The sequence below is a fragment of the Tympanuchus pallidicinctus genome, unplaced genomic scaffold (genome assembly GCF_026119805.1).
Source record: "Tympanuchus pallidicinctus isolate F22 unplaced genomic scaffold, pur_lepc_1.0 scaffold19, whole genome shotgun sequence".
In the NCBI taxonomy this organism is placed as follows: Eukaryota; Metazoa; Chordata; class Aves; order Galliformes; family Phasianidae; genus Tympanuchus; species Tympanuchus pallidicinctus.
Window position 1 is genome coordinate 4,462,405 of NW_026294710.1, and position 24,504 is coordinate 4,486,908.

General features: G+C 44.0%; 1 protein-coding gene across 3 annotated transcripts in view; it reads right to left on the reverse strand.

Annotated features, from left to right (window-relative positions):
• Positions 1 to 1,131: 1,131 nt before the first annotated feature.
• The window catches only part of LHFPL3 (LHFPL tetraspan subfamily member 3), a 234,177-nt gene continuing 210,804 nt past the window's right edge, over positions 1,132 to 24,504 (reverse strand). For all 3 annotated transcript variants that reach the window (XM_052680920.1, XM_052680922.1, XM_052680921.1), the window contains one exon: positions 1,132 to 3,669. In XM_052680920.1, coding sequence (XP_052536880.1) covers positions 3,641 to 3,669 — 29 coding nt within the window. In that variant the 3' untranslated portion in view covers positions 1,132 to 3,640. The remainder of the gene's footprint in view (positions 3,670 to 24,504) is intronic.

Sequence of the window (24,504 nt, forward strand, 5' to 3'; positions counted from 1 at the left end):
CATGAAGAAAAAACCTTGTTCCTTTATGAGAACCATCATGTATCTGGTTTTCAATGTATAAACTACTCAGATCCTTCCTTCCTCCCTTCCTCCGTTCCTTCCTCCCTTCCTTCCTTCCTTCCTTCCTTCCTTCCTTCCTTCCTTCCTTCCTTCCTTCCTTCCTTCCTTCCTTCCTTCCTTCCTTCCTTCCTTCCTTCCTTCCTTCCTTCCTTCCTTCCTTCCTTCCTTCCTTCCTTCCTTCCTTCCTTCCTTCCTTCCTTCCTTCCTTCCTTCCTTCCTTCCTTCCTTCCTTCCTTCCTTCCTTCCTTCCTTCCTTCCTTCCTTCCTTCTCTCATTCTCTTTTTCTCTCATTCAATTTTGGCTAGTTAACTGTCTAGTTCTTAATTCCTTTCAAATCATCAGAGAATCAGCTGAAAGTACTAAAGCTCTTAAATGCTCTACTACCTACAATAGAGGAGGGTGGATGATGTGAGACTACTGATCTCATCAAATACAGCAGAGTATTAAGGACTGGGAATAATTAAATCCCAATCACAACCATTTCTAGATCAGTCCCAAACACAGACACTACTGCGTCAGCACCATGGAGATACTCAACAACTCCTTGACAAGTACCCCCCTCTCATTGGTGCAAGTCCTGGGATGATGGCCATCCACGACAGCCCTTGATGGCTTCAGGAATCCTGCCTTCAGTGTATTTCATGTTTTGAAATTAGGGAGAATCGATTTCCGATCTTTACTCCAGTCACTTTCTGGAGGTTCCAATGTATTTAGGAATAATCACAATGCATTGCCAATTGGAATGTGGACTTCAACATCCTACTCTGTTAACTGCTACAGTTATTTCGCTATAGCTAACTCCTAAATACTTTGCAATCCTCTGTCCCTTTTTGTAAAATTTGATACCAACAAAGTAACTGGAATACAGACAGGCGCCAAAGGATGCAATCCATTTACCAACAGGGTGCTCTGCCCATAAATCGGATGCATGCACAAAGATCTCTGTGCTCGTTAAGGGAATGGGGTTTGTTCAAACATAGGAATCCATGTAGGTGCAGGTATGTGGGAGGTGGCCAGGCTTGTGTTCAGGAGGAGGACAGTAATCCCAACAACAGCAGCCGTTACCACAGGTGAGCTGGAGAAAAGCACTATTACACTTTATTTTAGTATGCTACAAAATTCCTTGTTGAATTTTATTAGGTACTTTAATACCAAGCATACTTTAAAGTAACAAAAATTATTGTTGTTATTATTTTTACAGAAAATCGGGTATTCCAACAGTTTTCTTTACAGTTTTTGTTGACTTAAAAAAAAAAATTACAGTTGACAAGTTACAATGGAGAGTAATGGGAAAGCAGTTACATTTAAAAAGGTAAAACATACTATTCATACTGAACCAACATTTAGTGATGCATGTCCTTGTAAGTCTCCTGTTTGTGTTCAAATGGTACAGTTTGGTGGAGCTGTCCTTGTTGGGCTGCAGGGACTTGTGATTACACTTTTTGCAACTTCCTGTGGGTTTAGAAAGCACTTTTTCTTCACAGTCACCATGATGCAAAACTTAGTGCTATATAACCAAAGAATACATGACTGAGAAACCCTGTTTCAGTGATTTCTGTCACAGCAAAAGTTCTGCGACTGCAATAATTGGGATAGAGGTAAACATAAGGAACGAAAGAAGATGGTGATACAACAGCACATCCAGATAGCAGAGCTTCCACAGCCTTTTAAGATGTGTGTGTCTGTGGGCCAACACACGAGCAGTGTCTGAAGGCAGGCTTTGCTAAGACACCACTGAATGGGAGCTCCTGAATGCACCCATCCTTTGAGGGGTGTGTGTCCCACCTGCCACTGGTTGGACTGACCACAAATTTGAAAACCTTTTGGAACTGGGACCTCAGTGATTTCATACAGGCTCATGTACCAATTATCTGTTTGTTTGTTTGTTTTTCTTTTTGCACTTCAGCACAGCAGCAGGTGCTTAGATTACATTTATGGGGTTGGTTGAGTTGGGTGCCATTTTTGACCAGCTCTAACACCAGTCCTGTAGAGGTCAGGGAGTCTCCTACACACAGTTACAAGAGCAGATTTAGATTAAAACATCATTTATTTATATCTATTTTTAAATGCTCCCTAGATTCACATGTAAATTTATTTGCAGACATCCATCTACATCAGTGTTTGGTTTCTAAAATCAGCAGTGCCACACTGCTACCTTGGTGATTAGATAATTCCTTGAGTTTATTTGCTTGAAGATGATTTTTCAATCAAAGATAAAACTAGTTTTCTGAGATCTATGCACTAAATTCTTGAATACTTTGTGTTGTGCAGCTCATCATTAAAAATCAGCTTTAACTCATGCTTTGCCATGTGTTCAATGTATCACGTCGTCTAGGACTGACAATAACAAGCAGTGATGCTTTTAGCCATTTCCTCTGATACTCATGAGAGGACAGGAGGAGGATGGGGCTGCTGCCATGCCACGAGGAGCTGCGAGTGGCACTGGGTGTGATGAGCACAGGCTGCTCTCTGCCTGGTGCTCAGACCCAGGTCTTTCTCAGTACCCTGTGTCTCCATCTGTTTCCTGCTCTAGAAGGAGGGTGCCCGTTGGGCGGCTCCTGCAGACGGGAGCCCTGGGCTCTGCACACCCCTGTGCCCCACTGTCCACAGTGGGCATTTGTTTGTTGTCTCTTCACTGGTGCGTGGAGTTAAGGCCATAAAGGACATTTAATCACCGAGCCTGATTGGCAGTAGTGGGGCCAGAGATCTTCCCCTGTAGTTGTGTGGCAGAACAGGGGAAAGAACAGAAATGCCCTTACAGGTACCTTGTACATTTAAAGGGTAAATTGCTTTTTCCTATGAAAAAAGAAATCAAATGCTTATATTTTGTCACTTTAAATGCAAAGAATTCTATGTTGCTTGGGAAATTATAGCATGATGATATTCAGTCAGACATATCTTATACTATGTATGCTTCATAGAACTAGATTATAGGTCAGAAATAATTTCTCAGTTTTAAATTTGTTACAGACATAGATTAATTGGAGCAGATATGCCATAAAAATTGAGAAGCATTACAGTTTTAGTCAACTTATTATACACTGAAGTAAATGAAGTGCAGAAATGTAGCATTAAAAGTTTTGCTTTTCCACTAGATGATGGAGACATTCAGAGTCTATTTATAAATGCTTATTTAAGAGATGTCCTATCAGCTTCTTGGCTACTGGGATAGGAATAGTCTGGAGTTAACTGCCTCTCTACTGTGAAAGGTTTTAAAGCTTTTTGCTTTCTGTCTGAATAAAAAAAATGACATTTACAAACCTCCTGATGCATATATTTTACATATGTTTGTCTAGCAACAACTACACCCCTTTTAATTTATTCCCCAAATGTGACTTTTCATGCATGTCTTCCGAATGCTGTATTCAGCAACAGTTTCTAATGAGCTGGTGTGTAATCCATGATTGCATTTCTCTTCTAGAAATCCCTTCCACGTCTGGCTGGTCTATGTTAGAAGGTAGCGTTTACCAATCAGGCGGTTTTGCTCTCGTCAGCGTTCTTCTCTCTTGGAGGCCCTTTCCCAAGCTTCTTCCCGTTTTAATGTTGATGTACAAAAGCTGTTGTTCATTTTGTTTTGTGCTCATTCTAGTGAGGATTGGCTTAGAAGGACTGTGCAAAACAGAGAGAAGAGAAAAGTTGGTTTACTGCCAGCCGACATAAAGGCGTTCACACTGCATGCACTTGGCTCAGGCCAAACATCTGAGCACTATTTGCACACACTTCATTATTGGTATTTCCACTTAGCATGAAAAATGGCAAGTTCAATCTTCAAATATAGAGATGATTTGTAGTCTGGAAGCCCTAAAAATCAGTTTTCAGCAAATCAACACAAGAGGTCAAAATAGTGACATTGTTTCATTTAAATTTTGAAGGATATGAAAATAAAGACACAATGTGTACGAGACCAGAATCAAATTTGCTGGAGGAGTGCAGCGAACCATGTTATAATCCTGACATCTCTATTCTGTATCAATAAATCTTTCATTCCTCTGAGCACATCCACATTTGTAACCATGATAGAACAATATATGGTGATGCTGTAGGGGATGGTTGTGCTGTGGCTGACCCTGCTAAGCCCTCAGGTGCTGCTGTGCAGGTGCCAGTGAATGCCAAAATGCAACTGCGCTGGCGTTTGGCTTTGACCAAAGAGTACAGGTGTAGCTGGCTGGTGCCCAGCTCAAGGGAGAGGAGTAGTACCTCCATCATGCCATTGGACTCATCCTAACACAGTGCCCACTATGGGAGGCTGCTGGGATTTAGAACTTAGGGGAAAACACGGTTCTTTTTCTAAAAACGAAAGAATGAATTTAACCATGGAATGACAGTGAACAAAGTGTTTCAGAACTAGAAGTTCTTCAACATGTTGGAGCAGGAAAACGGATCATTGATTCCCATTGAAGTTAATTCCCTGTGGCCCTGCACACTTGCTTCCTGCATCAACTTCCCATTGATTCTTGAACTGATGTCTTTCAAGCAAAGCTGGTCCTGGCAGGAAAGTTCTGATTCCTTGTAGCCCACCATGTTCAGCATTTATTTATAATCCAGATGTATTTCACACACATACACACACACACACACACGCACAAAAACAACAACAAAAAAACCCCAATCTTTTTAATTGATATTGCTGATGCTAGAAACTAGGAAATAAACCATCCAAGAATCATAAGTATTGTTTCTTTTCTTATACAATCCACAGTTGGTGAAACAGAAAGGTGAGGAAAGCCGAAGTTGCATGGTGAGGAGCACATGTCCTTAGATTCCTACGAACAAGGTAAAACTAATAGAACTGAAGGAACCATTTACTTCACTTGCTTTTTAATCATAACATAGTGTGCCTATGTTATGCAAATCCTTAGCAGTGTTCTTTGGATTTCCAGCAATACTCAGTGTTTGGATGGTAGCAGCGTCTGGGTTGCCAAGCCCTTTATTTATTCTTTTGACAAATTTGGCATACAGGTGTTACACACACAGAAATGTCATTTAGTAACTACCAGAGGTGCCTAGCTGATAAAGTGGAAATAAGTCATTCACATCCAACATCTCTCAGTCTGACTTGTATTACCCCATGGGCTCTTGATTGACTCCTTGCTGCTGCCTAGAAATCAGGTAATGAAAGCCATCAATGTGAAAGCCCCATTGCCCAAACCATCCAGGCACTGTGCTATTAAATTCTCTGTCTAAGGCTGTGAGGGGCTGCCATCCTGACATCCTGGCAGGGCGTTGTTACTCGTATTTGAGATGTTCTCTTAGGGAAGGCACTCCTGCTGATGGCAGATCTGGGTTACATTCATCCTGCGAGGGATTTACAGCATTTTAGTGTTCAGGTAAACATTCAGGGAGAGGACACTGCTATTTCTTTGAAGATAAAAACGGACATTAAGATTTTGTGGTTGCTCCCTCCCAAGGTGCAGAACACTGGATTTTATGGAGTCAGTTACATGCCATTACCTTAAAGCCTGTTTGATAGTAAGTATATGGAGGAAGGCACCTTCCAGGTCAGAATACAATTTCTCTACAGCAGGCTTAACACTTCACCCCATTAATCATCATCAGCTACATTTAAACAATCTCCTTGCTGTTTATTTGACTGGTACTCTAGAAAACAGCAACTTTCTGAGCATTAATCTTTTATTGCTGTCTCCAAATACAATCAATTACTGTGATCTCCTGAGCTAATGAGCAGCTGAATGGACCAGAGGTTTCTCCCAGCACCTCCACAGTGTTCCTCCAACCCACGGAGAAACATTTTCTATCTCTGGGAGGCTGGCATGGTGTTTGGTGTCTGGTAGCAGATGGAGGAATCTTCTTTCTTTGAAAATAATCCCTTCAATGTACATGATAAAAGTTATTTGGGTGGTCTGAGAGAATGATTTTATTTTTCTAGTGTCGAAGAGGAAGACATAGATGTGTGTCCTCCTTGGCTTACCTGTTGTGGATGCCTTGTCCTGCACAGTGCATGGAGCACCCTTTGCCCTGGCCTCATTGCATTGCATTGTTCTTATGCATTACCCTGAGAGCCACCCTGGGGCAAATACCATGCTGTGTAAACAGTCAGGCATCAACTCAGGTTCCTCTCCAAAGTCATAAGTGTCCTGGTGTCAAAGCCAAAATCCTAATATGGGCTTTTTGGAGATGCATCCCATAGACAATGCTGTCTAAATTTCCCAGAGTGTTGTGGGAAATGGTTTCAGAAGTATTCATGAATTTTCTAAATGCTCTGAATGAAAGAATGCCCAGTCTGTTTTGCCCACAGGAGACTCACTCAGTTCATGGCTGCACAAGGGCTTTTCTAGCATCCAAGAAGAGAGTTCCAGGGCCACAGGGAGATAATGGTGGAAATGAACCACTACACCAGAAGAATGGCATCTTATAAGAGACCTTTTTCCAGGAAGAAGTAGAAAAATGGATAAAGAGAATCCAGTCAGAATACTTTTGCTGACCTCTTGGTATCTGTGTACTACTTACAGCCATAAACAACTCATACGCTGTCAGTCACAAGGAGGAACCCTGTGCATTGCAGGCACACTGCAGACCTAAAGCTGCACTCCATGCTACCAGTGCCTGCCTTGTAATTTCAAAATCCAATCTATTCTTACACTGTATTTTATTTTATCTTTTTCTGCTGCTATATGTAGAGAATGACACAAAGCAGGAGAAAAGTGCTGTGGGTGCAGAGAGGCTGTTTGGTTGCAGGCAGTGCGCTCTGTTTGCTGTGGGGGGAGGTGGAGGAGAAGAATGAGATACATTATTATTTTCTGGCTTTTTTTAAATTTTGAATATGTTTTCTGTGTTTTGAAGCTGTTATGGTAAGAAAAAAAAAGTTTCAAGAAAAAATGTGATTTTTAAGAGAAATTCATTTGGAAAAAAAAAGAAAAAAAAAAAATGGAACAAAGAAGTCTGATAATCTTGTGCCAAAGTGTGAAAGGAGAGATATATTGGGAAGTTAGGTCTGGAGCCCAGGGTTCAGCAGTTTCCCTGTTTGTATTCTTGATTTATTCAAGTTCATTTTCTTTTCCAGATGGAAGAGTTGAGGAAGGTGAGGAGCAAGTTTGGGTGGAGAAAGAAGATGGAAGATAGGAGGTGGGAGGTGGGCTTGGAACAATATCTCACATAACACCAGCTCTCAGAATGAGGCATTTGGGCAGGCATGGGAAACTGATTCCATCCTCTGATGGTTCCTAGCACTGGTGAGCACCTGTGGGGTCCTACAGTGCTGCAGACCATGAGAGGAGACTGGAGTCCTGTATCTGAGACGGACAGAGTGAGATGTGGGAATCCTGGACGATGGGATTTGTAATTGTCCTGTGTGGTAACTAACAGCATGCATGGAAACGTGAAGAGAGAAGCTACTGCCCATGCAGTGATGATCTTTATCCTGAAATATCAAATTATTAGGCAATTGCAGATTAGTTGTTTGTAGGAGGTTGTCAGAGAACTCATGTCAGCACAGCTTGAGGGCTGGTATTTTTAGTCCTGTTGGGGCGTGAGGCTGACTCTCAGGGCTGCTTTCACAGAGCAAGAATGGCTTTGCCGGAGGTGAGCTTGAGGCTTCACCTCCACAACAGTTGGACTAGACTATTTTAGTGGTCTTTTCCAACTGTAACGATTCTACAATTCTACAATCCTAGGAGGGCTGAATTCAAAGGATGAGAAGCACAGCTTAGGGGCTGGTGGGCCTGCAGGTGTGCAGGGAGGGGGCTGGGTAGGTGAGGCACGAGTCAGCCTCACTGTAGAGAAATCTGTTCTTATAGTTGTATGGAGCTTATGTTCCAATTTGTGCCATTGCCCCTTGTTCTGTTGCTGGGCACCACCGAAAAGAGCATGGTCCCATTTTCTTGACACATGCTTTTTACATATTCATAAGTGTTGATAAGATCTTCTTAATCTTCTCCAGGCTGAACAGTCCCAGGTCTCTCAGCCTTTCCTCATACATGAGATACTCTAGGCCCTCAGTCATCTTCATGACCCTCCAATGGATTCCTTCCAGCAGTTCCTTGTCTTTCTTGAACTGGGGAGCCCAGGACTGGATACAGCACTCCAGCTGTGGCCTCACCAGGACAGAGTAGATGGGGAGAATCACCTTCCTCAACCTGCTGGCCACACACTCTTTCAAATGCATCCCAGGAAACCATTGGCCTTGTTGGCTACAAGGGCACACTGCAGGCTCATGACCAACCTGCTCTCCATCAGAACCCCCAAGTCCTTCTCCAGAGAGCTCCTCTGCAGCAGATCAGTCCCTAACCTGTTATGATGCATGCAGTTGCCCTTCTCTGCATCCCAGGATGCAGGATTGTACACTTGCCCCTGCTGAACCTCGACAGGTTCCTCTCTGCCCAACTCTCATGTCTGAGCAGGTGGAGTTTGACTGCACTTTTTCAGCGCCTGTGTTAGTTTAAAGAAGGCACCTCATCAGAGCCTGACAGATTTTTTTTTCCTTTTAACAGGATTCTCTTTCAAATGAACCTAGATAAAACCAGATGGCAATGACAGGCTCTGAAGCCCCAAGTAGGGGCTGATTTCAAGCTTCTTCCGCCAACCTGCCTAATCCCCGGCTCAGGTGGCCTTCTGGTTTGAAAAGTGGCTCCAAAAGTACAACATATGCATGTGCATTGGTGAGAAAGGCAGGAGGAGAGTGACAGGCAGAGGGAAGAGAGACCTATCCAAGAATAGAGGAACATCATGGCTGCCATCCCTGTCAGCTGTCAGTACCAGTCTGTGCTGATGGAAACATCCTTGGGTGACAGCTCTTCTGCCTTGCTACCAGCAGCTCCTGAGTTCCTCAGTGGGGCAGCTGGGGGCCAGCACTGCCACTGCTCTACTGTGTAGCACTGAACGAGGCAGGAGGCTGTGTGCCAACGTGGGTGCTGGAATGCTGGGATGTAGGGACCAGCTCCAGCCAAACAGTGGAAAGTGCTTTCTTCCATTTCAATATTTGCTCTGTGCCTAGTGAGAAAAGGAAGGTTTTTATCATAATGAACAAACACAGCAAAAAAGCCTCCTATTCTTTCTCCCAGAGAGCTTTCTTTCACTTCAGAACAGAAATTCAAGAGGCATCAGAGAGATTCTCCTTCCTCTGATGGATCCTTTCCAGAAGGCTCATCAATTTGTGTTTTGTACTTGCTGATGTTGCTGGGGGTTTGGGATGACAGCCACGTCTCAGGACAGGTTTGCTGGCATGGGGGATCTGGTCTGTTGTTGGAAGGATGGAGAGGCTGAAATGCCTTCATCAATACCGCCTTTCACTTGAAGCAGCTTCCTGCTCCACAGAGTTGTAGGCTCAAGTCAAGCAGAATCAGTGACTTGTTGTTCATCTATTTTTATTTCCTCTTGTGGTTTGCTGCAGTCTTTCTTTACCCAGATGGTCAAATAAATTGCTGTCACTGAACAGGAGTCCCTGAGCAGTGATTCCTAAACTCTTCCTGTTCTTTAGCTGTTGAATGAGAAAACATTGCACTTTCTTTGTATTCTACACATTTGCTGGCATTGCTTTTTAATTTCTTTCTTGGAACCCAGAGGATCTGTAGGTATTTTTGTTTGTTTCATGAGTTTCCAAGCTGCGTGATCAGACTGCTCAGAAAGCTCCGCATCAGCTTTACTTAAAAGCTGTTGGGAACTTTGATCTGTACTTGTTTACTGAGAACCAAGCTGAGGGCCAGGCCGTGTCGGACTAATACCCAGCCCTGAGCAGAGAGGCCTGAAAACAGTTGGATTCTCACTGTATATTTTTATGTTTTCCTCGTTTTGGTTATAATAGATCTGTATTGAGCATTACTAGTTCTGTATATTCCAGGAGTTTACTGGTGCTGTGCTGGACAGCATTAGAAGCTGATGTCAGCGTACCTTCAGCCTGGGAAAACAAATCTTACTGATGTTGCTACAAAGCTCTACTTTTTCAGAAAGGAAATCAGAAAGGAGCCCAGAACCATCCTGTGGGGCTGAGGCCAAGCTTGGGGAGAGCTGCTCATCAGGACCAGCACCATGCCCAGGCTGTGTGATGTTCTAAGCTTTGATGAGGCCGCAACTTAAGTGCTATGATCAGTTTTGGGCCCCTCACTACAAGAAGGAAATTGAGGCCCTGGAGCATGTCCAGAGAAGGGCAACAGAGCTGGAAACAGTTTGGAGCACAGGTCTTATGGGGAGCAGCTGAGGGAACTTGGATGGTTCAGTCTGGAAGAGAAGAGGAGGCTCAGGGCAGACGTTATTGCTCTCTACAACTGCCTGAAAGGAGATTGCGGCGAGGGAAGGGGCAGCCTCTGCTCCCATGTAACAGTGACAGGATGAGAGGGAATGGCCTTGAGTTGCACCATGGGAGGTTTAGTTTGTATATCAGGAAAAACTTCTGCTCAGAAGCAGTGGTGAGGCTGCTCAGGGAGGTGATGGAGCCATCGTCCTTAGAGGTGCTCAAGAACCATGTGGATGTGGCACTGAGGGACATGGTTTAGTAGTATGGCGGTGATGGATTGACAGCTTGGACTGATGACTTTAGTGATATTTTCAACCTTAATGATTCTATGATTCTATAGATTGTACATGTTGTGTGTGTGGTGGGGTGGAGGGGTTCTGCCCTGATGGAAATCTGGGACATGGAACAGGGCCATGGAGGTGCCAGCCAGCACCTCTGAGTGAGGAAATCACCACGGCGTGGTTGATTTTACTGTGGCAGAGGAAACAGAGCTTGGCTTTGTTTCAAGAGATTGGATTTCCCCAAATATTTTTCCAGTTCATATAATGAGTTTTTCCCCCATTAGAAAGAAGCAGAGCTGTGACAATTTGCTGGCCATTCTGGTATGTTAAAAGGAAATTTTCTATGCATCAAATTTTCTGAAATAATTTGCTGCCTTTCAAATGTTATACTTCATTAAGACAACTACAAGAAGTTCAGTGTAAGCATCTTGGAAACCATAGCAAATAATATCAGTGCTGGCAAATCTTTAATGCTGCAGAATAATAAAAGCTTTTAAACTGTCTTTTCTTTGTGTGAAATGAATTTTCCTCCTCCTTGGCCAGCACAATCTGGGAGCACTGCACAGACCTGACCTGAGGGGACTGGTGCTGCAGCCTTCCCTACCTTGGTGTCTGCGGCACCAGGAGACATCCCCACCCTAAAACTTGTGCTCTTGATTACATCTCTTGATCTTTGGCATCTACTGGGACAAATGTTTCAGCAAAATGGAATTTTCAGCAAGGATGAGTGTTTCAGTGAGTGCTTATTCATTTTGAAGCATTGAGTGCAGCAGCTTTTTCCTGGTGCCTCTGACTGCAATCAAGATTTATATGAAACAAATATGCAAGGCTCATTACAGGGCTGTGTTCCCATGAGGTGCCACCACTCCTCACAGCCGTCTCCAGAGCTGATGCACTGCATGGTGTTTCCCAGGATGGCTCCTGCCTATCGATGTGGAGAAAACACTGCACCAGGGCTGCAGGAACCTGGGGTCTGCATCCCAACCCCACTAATGAGCTGCTAGTTCCTCTGCCTGCCCTGGTGAGAAGTAGTTGCCAAACTGTGCGTTTGTGGGAAGCAGGAAGTTAGTTATCTGGAGAAGCGTTAGTCCTAGGCTCAAAACCACAGCTTAATGGTTAGTTAAAGGCTTATTTGAGAATAAGAATGTTAATCAACTATCTATATATTCTTTGGAAAAAGAGGGAATGTTTGGGGCCATGCGTAACACTCATGTAACCCAAAGCTATGTGGTTACAAGTAAAACTCCTCCTTACGTGAAATTGCCCTAAAATATCTCCATGAGACTCAATGAAATTCAACTAGGTTTGGGGATGGCAAAGCGAGGATCTGAAGAGAAGGAGAGGCTTCTGGTGACCACCATCAGCCACGAAGAACTGCCTGGCAGGCAGCAAGGAGCACCTGAGACCTCCTATGTCCTGAGGGATCTCCCAGCAGCATTATTACGTTCATCTTTCCTTTCAAGCTGTCCTGCAGGATTGCTGCAAAAACTGATTTGTGAAGGTTTTGGACAATATATCAGGATATGTATCAGGATATATTATTATTATTATTATTTTATATTATTCTCTTAAACATTTTTTTTAGTTGCCATAGAAGTTCTAAGTGCAGTCTTGCGTAAGAAAAGAAGATTCCCTCTCTAAAGAGCTTTCAGCTCAGAGAACAGTGCTCAGCAGTACAGAGACAGAGACAGAGACAGAAACCCTGCACAGAAAAGGAAGGGAGGGCTGTGTTGGGAAACTGCTGAAGAGCGTGCAGGAGAGCTGTCAGATTTGCTGCAGCTCTGAATGGCGTCTCCAAGCCTCTCTGTAAGAAGGTATGAATACAGAAGCTGTTTGAACTTCACAGCAGGGAGGAGTCATAAAACCACCAGCCTGACTGGAAAGACTGATGAGGAGAGGAAATAACTCACTCACCACCTCAAAACAACATCCAGTTTCATTGGGTTCCTCAGAACTCATTGATCAGTCACCCTTTCCCCAGTGATAGTTCAGCACTGCCCATTAAGTAAAGGTGACACTCGTGTAGATTTACTCAGAAATGAAAGTTATTGCTGAAGAAAGGGAGGATTTGGGGAAAAGACAAAATGAGTCTGGTCTGTGCTGTTATACCCCCAGCAGAACTCTCTGAGGAGCAGTGAAATTGTGCCCTTCACAGCACTGTGAGCCCTCGGTGCGGGTGCTAATGCAGTACCCTGCTGTGCAGCTCTAGCAAAGATCTCCTAAGGGCTTTCTACCCCAAATAAGTGACTTTTGTCCATCGTTCCCTCTCATTTTCCTCCATTAGGGTATGGCACTGTGGTGAGTGCAGGGCCAGGCCTGTCCTCTTCCACAGCCAAGGCTCAATCGTGCCAATTATAGCACGGGTGCCTCCTGCATTTGCTGTCTGCTTCCCTGTGAGACACCTCATTGGAGCTTAAATCCTAATGATGGATTTCTGCTCTGGAGTGATGGCTTGTGATGCGAGGCTGGGTTAATACATGTCAGCTGTCATCGTCCTTGTCAGTCGCTGCTGTCAGAGAGCAGCGGATAAGTAAATCTGTGATGATGAATATCCCAGAGAGAGCAGGGTTTAAATATTTCATTGCTTCAGACACTGAAACTTCTCATTTGGAGTCTTTTTCTTATGTCCTCTGAGATCATTCTGGCCCTGGAGGAGAGCAAAGGCTGTGTGGGTCTCCTAAGAACTCAGCAATTGTGGGGCAGGGAGTGGCAAAGGCAAAATTCCCAGCATTTGGAGTGGGCTGAGCTACTACTTCAGTCCCAGTAAATGCAAAAACAAGCAAAAATTGAAGGAAAAAGGCAATTTTTTTTTTTTTTTTTTTATCATCTTCCTTGCTTCCCCTCTGCTGCTGAGCAGGGTCAGGACTCCAAGCAGCCAGCTTAGGTCAAACACCTCTGGTAGTGTGTTGGATCTCTCTGTGTGAGCAACAACACTATGGAAGGCTTCAGCCATGGTTACAGTTTAGTAAGCATGGCTGTTCCCTAAGTTGTGGATCTCCAGTCCCTGGAGATGGGCTTGATGTTTGTCTCTATGGCTTCTGCAGCACCCGGTGTTTCTTTGAGAATCACTGAATCACAGAATATCCCAACTGGAAGGAACCCATAAGGATTGTCGAGTCCAACTCCTGTCTTCAGTATTCTAGATACAGCTCTTTCTCAAGCCTTATTCATTGAAAAGAAGTGCTCTGAGCATAATGGTTGGAGTGGTGATGGGATGTACACTGAAGTATAGAGATATCCTTGGAAATCCATCCTACAGATGTCTTCGAACAATATGGCCAACAGCCCAATGGCATAACCCTATCAGAATTACCCTAAAGCATCTAAAGTATGACATCCTGCTATAAATTCAATTTGTGACTTCTTAATTAAAGATAAGATCTTCAAAAAGCAGAGTTAACAATCATCTCCTACTTGAGTTAATGCAAATTCAAATAGTAGGAAAAATCCAGACCTGTTGGCAATATACACGGAAACAATTTGCTATGATCGTTCATGCTGTGTTGCTTTGAAGTATTCTCATTCCCCTTCTCAGCGAACAGACAGTTAAAAACATGCAGGTTTCTACCAGACACTTATGTGTGAATGCTGCTTGTTTTTCCTTTCACACCTCTACCCCTACTGCTGCTCACTCAACCAAAGCTTCCAGGAAGGAGGGCATTTTCCTTGACTGTCGCCTCCTGTCACTCAATACCACTACGACTACAGAATATCCACAAGAAGGAAGACAAGCTGCCTGGAGATGAGTTTGTTTTCCTCCTTCTCTGAAATGTCCCACAAAACCCACTGATAGCAAAGTTTCATTATTGATTACTTTGAGGCAGAAAAAAGGTGCAGTCATCCAGATTTTCAGTCTCCCAGGCTTCCCGGGTATTCCCAGGCTTCTGCCCACAGAAGCTTTACAATAAAAGTATTGTATTTTTCACAATCCTTGGTGCAAAATACCAATTTGTTGAGACTGAAGTTTTCTCGGGTGCTTCTTTTTAATCACATCAAAGATGTTATCCTGGGAGGGATGTGGAAAATGAAAGGAAATACTCTGACAAACAAGATCTTTGCTTCTTTGGGAACTGGCTTTTTTTCCACTAACTACCTACAGAACCAAATAAAAAATGAAAACCATTTTTTGTTCCATGCCAGAGGAGAGAATCACAATCCTGTCAACATTTCATATGAGACAAAGTCTTTGTTTTCCAGAAAGCCTTAACGAGCCACAGATCTCCCAAGCAAGGGAGACCTACAAACACAAGCTTCTGAAAATCTGACTTCTTTCTTATTTACCTCGTGTTTCTTGAGGGCAAGGAGTTTTTTTGGCAATTATAAAGAATAGGAAGGGAAATTATTTGAGACCTGATATCCAAGTGCAACACGGGATTCACACGAAAAGAAAGACCTTGAGTATTTGCAACATTTCTTAACTCATAGGAAACAGTACAGTCATGTCATCTTCATCCTTTCCCCCCTTTTAGCTCATCTCATCTGTTTGTTGTGCTTTTTTTCCTGAATAACTGATGAGCAATATCTTCCATACGAGCATGTTCCTGTAAGTCGATGGCTCCATTGTCTCTGCTATTTGAGGACTCAGCAGCTAGATCCCCACAGAGGACAGGTAGTATGGATTCATATGTGGAACTTGCTGCTTCCCTATTATATAAAGCACCCAAATCAGTATTCATCTGTGCATTAAGTAGCAGCATTCTGCTTTTTTTTCATGCAGGGAAAGTACGGTTTGTGCTGTCTGCTTATATAAAAATTGGAAATTTTATGAGATGCATTTCCCTCAGGACATAAGGAATAGAATTTGTTCCTTAATAACTAACCAATGGGTTTTAATTGCTTGCTGTAGACTGTTACCTGTTACATTTATCTGAAAGATTACTATACAAGTACAAGATTTCTCATCCCCAGAAGTGGATGGAAAACATTGCTCCTGTCTGAGGGAAGACACTGCCAGTGTGGACAGGACTGACAGTAGGAGCCACGTGGATGATTCTGGTGGTGTGGGTATGTCTCTGAGGTTTTAGGGACTACTTCTGTGGCTAAGTTATGATTAGAACTGGCACAGTACTTCATCCAGCAACTAAAACAGACCTTGTATCACATCAGCCCCACCAGTATTGGGTGGAAGGCTGTTGAAAGTATAAAAGAAATATTAGATAAACTGTCTGAATACGCGCCTGTGTTCCACCTGTTCTCCATTTATTCAATCTAATATGTATATATTATATATAATTATTCCATTTTTTAGGATAACCTATTTTCCATTTATATAAGACAAGCTACTAATAGAACTGAATCACGCCTGCAAATCTCGTGCTTGGTATTTACCACCAGGGCTACAATCTGAAGAGCATTCTCACAGCATTGAAAAACACTATGCAGATAAACTGCTATGAAAATCAATGCAAAACATGTTGGAGAAGTACAGTCTTAGGGTGGTGATCAGTGATTCACAATCCAGCTGAAGAAATGTGTTAACTTGGTCATGGGAACCCCTTTTATGTCTGATATTGTTAAAATATTTTCATTAACCATTTGGATAAAGGAATAGAGGATCTCCTCTTCCATTAGGACAGCCCCCTGGGCCACTGTCCCACAGAAGCTGTTAGTAAGCCAACTGGCAAGTGAGGGACAACTGCTCACAATTTGGCAGCTGACAGAAGGGCTAACCTTCACAGGGGCACAGTGCTTCCTTCCCAGATGACTTACACAGAGGGCATTTCCACTGATCAGTGGAAAGGTTCCCCAGCCCTTACTTCTGTGCCAACTGCGCTGTCTATTTTTAACAGCAGGCTCCCATTAGCATTTGTTTGCTAAAAATAAACATATTTCAAATGCAATTCATTATATAGCATGTTAGGGTAAAGGCAATTTATGCTTCACTCAAGAAGAAATATTTTTAAGAGACAAATTGGTTCATGCAAATATGTGTGGCTTGCACTCAGTGCACATGGTGCCAGCTGAGATGGTGCTCTGATTTCAGTGGATTGATGGGATGGATCACAAAACTGAGAAACTTGCTGAGGAGGTCAGTTCAACATCTTCTTTTAACTCAATTAAAACTATCACCATAATTATGTAAAGAAAAACAAACAAACAAAAAAGGATGGAGTGAGTAGGTAGAAACAGCGCAGGTGTAACACATGGCTGGATTTTCTTTTTTTCTTTTTTTCTTTTTTTTTTTTTCTGGGAGAGAAGGTGTCTTTATTGTACTGAACAGAACCCTGCCCTAAAACCTAAACTCTCCAAATTGCTGCTTCTCACTTGCAGAACAGGGGATTATTACAAAGGCACAATTTGAAATAAGAAAATGCCAGTGCTAAGGATTTTGAAGTGGGTGTAGATGAACTGCTGAGCGAGGCACAGCAGCCAGAAGGTAATGTCTGGTGGATCTGCCCTTCATGAATCACCTACTCGCCTTTTGAGTTAAAAAATATGATCACAGAATCAGAGAATCACAGAACTGTAGAAGTTGGAAGGGATCTCTGGAGATCATCAAGTCCAACCCCCTGCTAAAGCAGGGTCCCTGCAGCGGGTCGCAGAGCAGTGGGTCTTGAATACTTCCAGAGAAGAAGACTCCACAGTCTCTCCGGCTTCAGACTCTCATAAGTGCCCCTCTCTCCTTCCTGTTATAGTTCAGAACTAAAATATTATACCATAGATAACTCACAAACCACAAAAAGATGAAAGCAGCTCACAGTCCTTGGGATATGTGGGAATAAAAGCAAAGTTTTCGTTTCCAGCCAGTGCAAACGAGCAGGATGCAGCAGGTCCTGCAATACTTGGCTGGGCAGCTTTCACCCACTAGAGGGGAGTGCTGTACCTCCAGCTACCAGCTCCCTCATACTGCTCATTTCAAACCGAGTGGCATTATTAAGAAAATTAATTAATGTTACTTGTAATTTAATTCAAAAAATATAAAATTGGAATGTGCAAGAAAATGTTATTAAATGCTCAAAATGCAAAAATTGTATCTTATCAGATTTCTGACTCTTCATTAAACACAATTTTGGGTTGGCAGACTTTTCTTCTTTTAGAAAAAAATCTACTGCTTTATCTTTTTTTTTTCCCCCCATACTGTTTCACAACGTGCAGATGAAATACTTTAAATTAAAACCCATTTTGTTTAGCCTGGGGACTGTATATGTAAAATGTTCCTGATGGTTCACGGTCATTACTGTTAAATCTGCAAAAAATCAGTGCCTTGCTGTTCCAAATTAACGTGGTGTCAGAATCTCAGCTACTCACAGTCGCCTGAAACAGAATGCAAAGAGAGAGGCAAGGGTCCAGGCGTGCTTCCCACTTGGGATGTGCTGCTGGGGGAATGCCACCTCCCCAGGTGCAAGGCCTGGCATCTCCCTATATGCAGCTGCACAGGCTTCCATTCCCCCATTTCTCCTGTCAGGATGCCCCTAATGGGATTGTCCACCAGTGTATCTGTCCCACTATCCAGGTCACCAATGCAGATAGGAAATGACATTTACCTCATTACCAATTGGTGGTGCTCTGGCAGTGACAGGCTTACAGCCTCACACCGTGCCTCTGGCCACAGCCCTTTAAGCCCAAGAGTTCAGCCAGATTTCAATCCACCCCACTGACTGCTTATCTAGCTCACACTTTATCAGCTTGTCGACGAGGATGTAAAGGCAATCAGTGTCAGAATCCCTGCTCAAGTCAAGATAAACAACGTATCCTGCTTTCCCTTGCTTTCCCTGCTTTCCCTGGCACTGAGCCAGGTGTGTCCCCGCGAGGCTCCCAGCTCTGTCAGCCCACGCTGACTGCCCTCCATCGCCTTCTTGGCCTCATGTGTAGAAATGGTTTCCAGGATGATGGTTCCATCCCGTCCCCAGGGACAGAGGTGCCTGTCACACCTAAAGCTCCCCATACACTCTGCCTTCCTGCAAACAGCAGTTGCACTAAATGCTTTGTTTCTTCTATTTTTCATGGTTCTTTTCTCATTAAGGGAATGGCAGTGTTTTCTGGTGCCCTAAGAAAACAAGGATTTTCCTCAGCTTCTCCCTCATCTCCCCTCCCTTCCTACAGTGACCAGGACAGCAGCCCAAGGCAGGTGAGTCACTGAGGTGTTTCCAAACATGTGACCTGATGCACCACGGGCTCTAGGTGGCCATGTGGATTACAAGGCAGTGAAACACAGGCTTTGCCCTCTCAGAGTTCCTTTTCTTCTTCATCCATCCCTGCAGCTTAGTTACCCCTGTTCCTTCTCCTCCCTCAGTTTCTCCCCTTGCTTTGCTCCTTATGCAGGCAGGTGGGCACTTCTCGTTATTATTATTAGTTTTTCCTACCTATTTCCATCACAAGTTTCAAGCTCCTCTCTCCTCATCTGCTTTTCATTCTCTTTTTTATTCTTTATTCCAAGAGGAAAAAGCAAGAAGCACTGGCATCCCAATTATTTATATGTAAATATTTCCCCTAGTTTTGTCCTGATTTAGCAAAATTCGAAGTCCTGCAGGAGCCAACAACAGTCTCTTTTATTCCCATCAGGCATCCTTGCAGCTTTCTTCCTGGCCAGCAAAGCAGTTTACAAGACCGACAGAAAACTGACATTCTTTTATCCCTGCTGCAAAACGTGTTTCATAATTCCTATTTTAAAATGTATATGCAGCCTTAATCCCCCTAATACGTAGGGTTTAATATGTATAAAACGCCTGCGATGTACATCAACTCCGTGCAGAATTTCAATCGCTGGAAAGGCTGAGACCGAATTAAAGAGGAAGCGCTGTGCATGGCAATGAGCTCATTTGACGGGCTGAATTAATTTTAAATAATAAGGAAGTAATTTCCATCTCACTAAATGTCTGCGTTTTCCTGCAAAAATAGATCAGCATAGTCAGAGAGGTACTCCAGAGAAATGAGCCTCGTACAGAAAAGTAAACCAGATAGTAATTAAAAGAATAAATAAGTCATAATTGCAATTGTAAAAGGTAGTAATAAGTATTAATGCACTTCAAGCCCGGTTGCTTTGATTGCTTTATATCGTTAGCTTTATAATCAGAGAAATGTCATCATTTGAAGATCCGCAGATGTAAGGACAGACAAATACCTACAGCAGCCGGATCTGGTGCTGTGAGGACACAGTCACAGCGCGCTGATGGAGCAGGAGAGAACACGAGGAAAGGGCGCAAAAAGGATGTGTAGGAACAGATCCCTGTGCGCCCCGAGAGCTGGAGGCTCGGGATGCAATTTTTCTCTGGACATCACATGTGGGACATGACTTTTTAATTCAGAAGCCTGATCAGCAAAAGTGGCGGTGCTCCCTATGAGAATGATAGTACCACACTCATCCAGGACACCAAAATGATGCAATTTCTTAGAATACATACAATCACAGAATACAATCAGAGAATCGTTGGAGTTCGAAGGGACTCTCAAAGGCCATCTAGTCCAACTCCTCTGCAATGAACACCTACAGCTAAATCAAGTTGCTTAGAGCCCCACCCAGCCTGATCTTGAATGTATCTTCTACCTCTCTGGGCAACCTGTGCCAGTGCCTCACCACCCTTACTGTAAAAAACCTTTTTCTTACGTCCCATCTAAATCTCCCCTCTTTTAGTTTGAAACCCTTTTCTCTTGTCCTATCACCACAGACACTGCTAAACCCTTTCCTTCCTACTAACCCCCTTTAGATACTGAAAGGCCACTCTCAGGTCACTTCACAGCTTCTCTTCTGCAGGCTGAACAGCCCCAGCCTGTCCTCATAGGACAGGTGTTCCATCCCTTGGATCATTTTTGTGGCCCTCCTCTGGACGCCCTCCAACAGGTCTGCTGGAGACCAGTACTAAAGACTCCCATGACCTACACATGGGTAGATCTGTGACCAGCACCCCTATGCCCTAGGGGAGGGCTATAATCTCTCATCACTCCCACATCTCTCCTTGAACACTGAATTATTTTATGGGGAGAATGTAGCCCATGGGTGTCCATGTTTGTGGAAAAAACTGCTCTCCTCTAGCATAGGTGGCATCTGGCACTCTATGGGGTTTGGGCACATCCCCTTTTTATATCCAACATCCTGGTGGTTTTACCACATGCCAGGAGTTGGCACAGCTTGGCTCAACTTTAATCCTTTCTCCAACTGCTTTACTTTAAAGTCTCCTGTGAAATGCAGCTTTCCCTGTCCTGTAGGTGAAACTGGGAGAAAGGGAATGAAAAAATGAGATCAAAGATGACATTGTAGCCTGGTGACAGGGGCACTAAGCTGTTGGAAAGGTGATCTGACTTCCACTCTCTGCTCCCATTAATATTTTATAGTCATTAAATTAAAAGTCAGGAATATGTGGGATTAACTACAGGTCAGCACCCCCATACTTATATCTGAATGAATGAGATACTGTTCGTATGGCTGGAAATAAGCTATTAGCAGTGAGCACGCCAGGATGTCAGCACCAGGCATAAATTTAAATGATTTAAACACTGTCTCCACAACAAGGAAAACAATGAGATGTCTGCTCCAGGACAGAACTGCAAAACCTAAGCCTGCTGAGTGCAGATACTCCCTGAGATTCAGAACCGTTTGGTAAAAATCACCCTTCAAAGCAATGATGAGGCTGGCACACAGAACAGTCACAAACGACTTTTCATATACTCAGAGGTAATGATCACAAAGCAGCAACCTTTGAGAGGTGCCACAGCCAAGCCTTGTGCCTCGGAAGGAGAATGCCCAGTGTGCCCACTCTCAGGCTGCTTTCTGCTTTGCAAACTTGAGTGGCTCCTGGCTATAGGACTGCCTTGGGACATGCTGTGCCACATGATGCCACTGAGCTCATCCCCTCCTCCCAAGAAGGATGGAGGTGGGTCAGATTGCAGCCCGCTCCCTGGGCTCCCCACCAGCTCTCCCCATGCCTGCAGGCACAGCACTGCAGCAACAGTCCTCTCCTAGGATGCCAGTGGGCTTGGTCAGACAGCTCATATTTCCAGTAGCTTCTTTTCCCATAGTTGCTAAGAGACCAAAGCACTCCTCTCAGCTGCTGAAACAGATGTTTAGTGATTTCCTGCCCCTCCTCCCATTCCCCATTCTAATTCTGGTAACAGCAGCTCTGAGCCCATGGGGACTTTCCCTGTGTTCTGGATGGAGATGAGCTGGACAGACAAAGTGCTTGGTGGGGGGTTTGACCCAGCAGCATTTTGGGAGGAAGATAATGGCAAAGACTGCTTCCATGTGCAGTCACTGTGCTCCTTCCATGTGCTGCTCCATGCTGGAGCACTCTCAGCATGCCCACAGCTGGGAACCAGTGAGGTGCAGCAATCCCATATGAGCTTAGAATCATACAGTCATAGAATCTTTAAAAGATTCTATGGAAAAGGCCTCTAGACCACATAGTCCAGCCATCAGCCTGTCCCCACCATGCCCACTAACCCCAATCCTCAGCGCCACATCTCCACATTTCTTGAACACCTCCAGGGACAGTGACTCCACAACCTCCCTGGGCAATCTGTTCCAGTGTCTCACCACTCTAAGAACAAATTTTTCCTAATATCCAACCTGATGCCCATAGGGATCATTGTGAGGAATAACATTCATCCTACACTGAGCTACTATACCTGAAATGAACAGGAAAATGGACTTGGGCAAAGGGCAGGGAGCTGATCTCCGTGAGGTCTCTGGATCCATTTTGTGCAATAGCAGTACAAGATGGGCTCTGGTTGAATGGGGATTGAATGCTGATGAAAACCCTTACGGAATTCAGTGATGGGGACTGGAACTCAGTGATCTTTAGAGTCCCTTCCAACATTAAGCCATTCTGTAATTCTATGATTCTATGATCTCTGCACATATGGTTCTGGGAACTGCTCTTTTTATTTCTCTGCCATGTTAGAATTTTTCTAAGTTCAGCTGTGTGTTCACAGTTAGTAATGGGTCCAACTCAGCAGAGATTTGTTGTGTCTTGCAAATGTCACCAATCAAGATACATAAATGCAGCTAAAACAACAACAAAATATTAAGTAGTGTACGTGTTTGCTAACTGTGCTGTGCTGACTGCCAGGGCTGGATGGCAGCTCCCAGCTCAATGCCTGTAAGTCCTGCTGGCTCCCTGTGGGCTTGGGTTGACTTTATGAAGTGGCTATGTGTCGTGCTTCAAAATTTCTTCCCCATGGAGCTGTAGCTGGGAGAAGTTACAGCTTCTCCTCTTGTAGCCTTGGTGAAAACTGTTTGTTGTATCACCTCATATATTTCTAACTCTGGCAAATAACAGAAATAAATCTGGGCACATTTATAACGCTGAGATTTCTCTGCTCAAGGCAGGACTGAGAGCAACCAGGACTGAGTGTTCGAGCTGAGGGTGTTCTGCTGAATCACTGCTGCTGATCTGTGGCAAGATGTGAGTGATGGGGTGTGACTGTACTGATATGAATACTGGGTTGGTAGAGCAGGAGGGTACAGAAGAGGACCAACCACATGCAGCAGCGCTCTGTGGTGAGCAAGCGTTTCTCAGGCAGCTGGGATGAGAGGTAGTGGCCTTAAGTTGTGCCAGAGAAGGTTCAGGTTGGATAGCACAAACAATTTCTTCTCAGAAAGAGTGGTGAGGCACAGGCACAGGCTGCGTGGGGAGGTGGTGGAGTCACTGCCCATGGAGATGTTCAAGAAATTTGGAGATGTAGCACTAAGTATGCGGCCAGCGGGCATGGTGGGATAGGCAGATCATTGAACTGGATGACCTGAGTGGTCTTTTCCAACCTCAATGATTCTATGATTGTATGATTTCATCCCTGAGGTCAATTCAGAGGCCCTATCAGCCCATTCCTTTTTTCTGGCAGTGGGTGCCTAGGGCAGAGCAGAGAGATCTCTGGGGATGTATTAGAATATTGTGCCAGCCAGCAATTTGCCCGTTGGGCCTGTGGAGTCTGTCATCAGGAACCACTGACTGGAAGAACTTTGCTTGTCTTTCTTCTATGAATACATCCAGTAATTTTGTGAACTCTTTTAGCACATCTAGTCTCAGAGAGGAAAATAAGGGACAGTGAGGTCCAGGTTGAGAGGACGTGGCTGCCAGACCTCAGCCCACAGCCTGAGGCATGGTGTCAACCTCCAGGCCATCTCACTCTCCTCCGGGCGAACTCGTGCTGACCGAACTTTCTCCTCAGCAGGCATCATTTACTCGGTCAGTCATTAATTTTTCAAGTGCGACATGCAGTTTCAGATTTAAAAGAAAAACAGGGCTGTTCCCCCAGAATGGGAGTTTTTGTGTGAGCCCCAAGCTGACAGAAGAGGAGACGTTTCTGCAGATCATGGAAACAGTTATGACAAGCACATTTGCTGCACCTTCTGGTGATATCACTGACAGTGAGGAAAAATAGGAACACGAGGGTTTCTGATTAGCTGGGTAAATAGCCAAGTTACCTAATTGGATTCCTCCAGGCAGCTGCTATCCTTAGCAAGAAACATGACTATAATTCCATAATGGCACAATCTGGGAAATCCTGCCAAATACATGACCCCTATTTTTTACTCCTCTGAGCAAAATATTCATGGTTTTTCCAAGATGTGTCTGTCTATCAGACAGTGTTTAAAAACATATCTGACTGACTGAATGAGCTTCCCGAGCTCCCAAAAAGAGGCAGGAGTAAGTTTTCAGGATGCACTGATTAGAAAAGGAACTCCTATCCCAACGGGTAGTAAGAGAAGAGTGTCATCCTCTGAGCACCACTAGAAGGACGTACATTTAGCCAAACTGGATGATTTTCCACTTGGGAAGTGATGTTCACTATTTACTGAATTAATATTAGTCACCAGATGAGCAGTGCCAAGAGTTACTACCTGGTTCTTAGAGTTTTCGAGGAAGTCAGAGAGCGGCCTGTGCTTTTGCTCCTGTGGTAGTTTATAAACACTGCCTGTTACCTTTCATACAAAGTGCTCATCAAGGTTTATGTGAAGGCGGCAGCCTTTTTAGGACTCGGTAAACTTTACCACTGCCAGTGACAGAGACGCTTTCAAAGCTGAAGAGGAGCTCTGCATTTTTA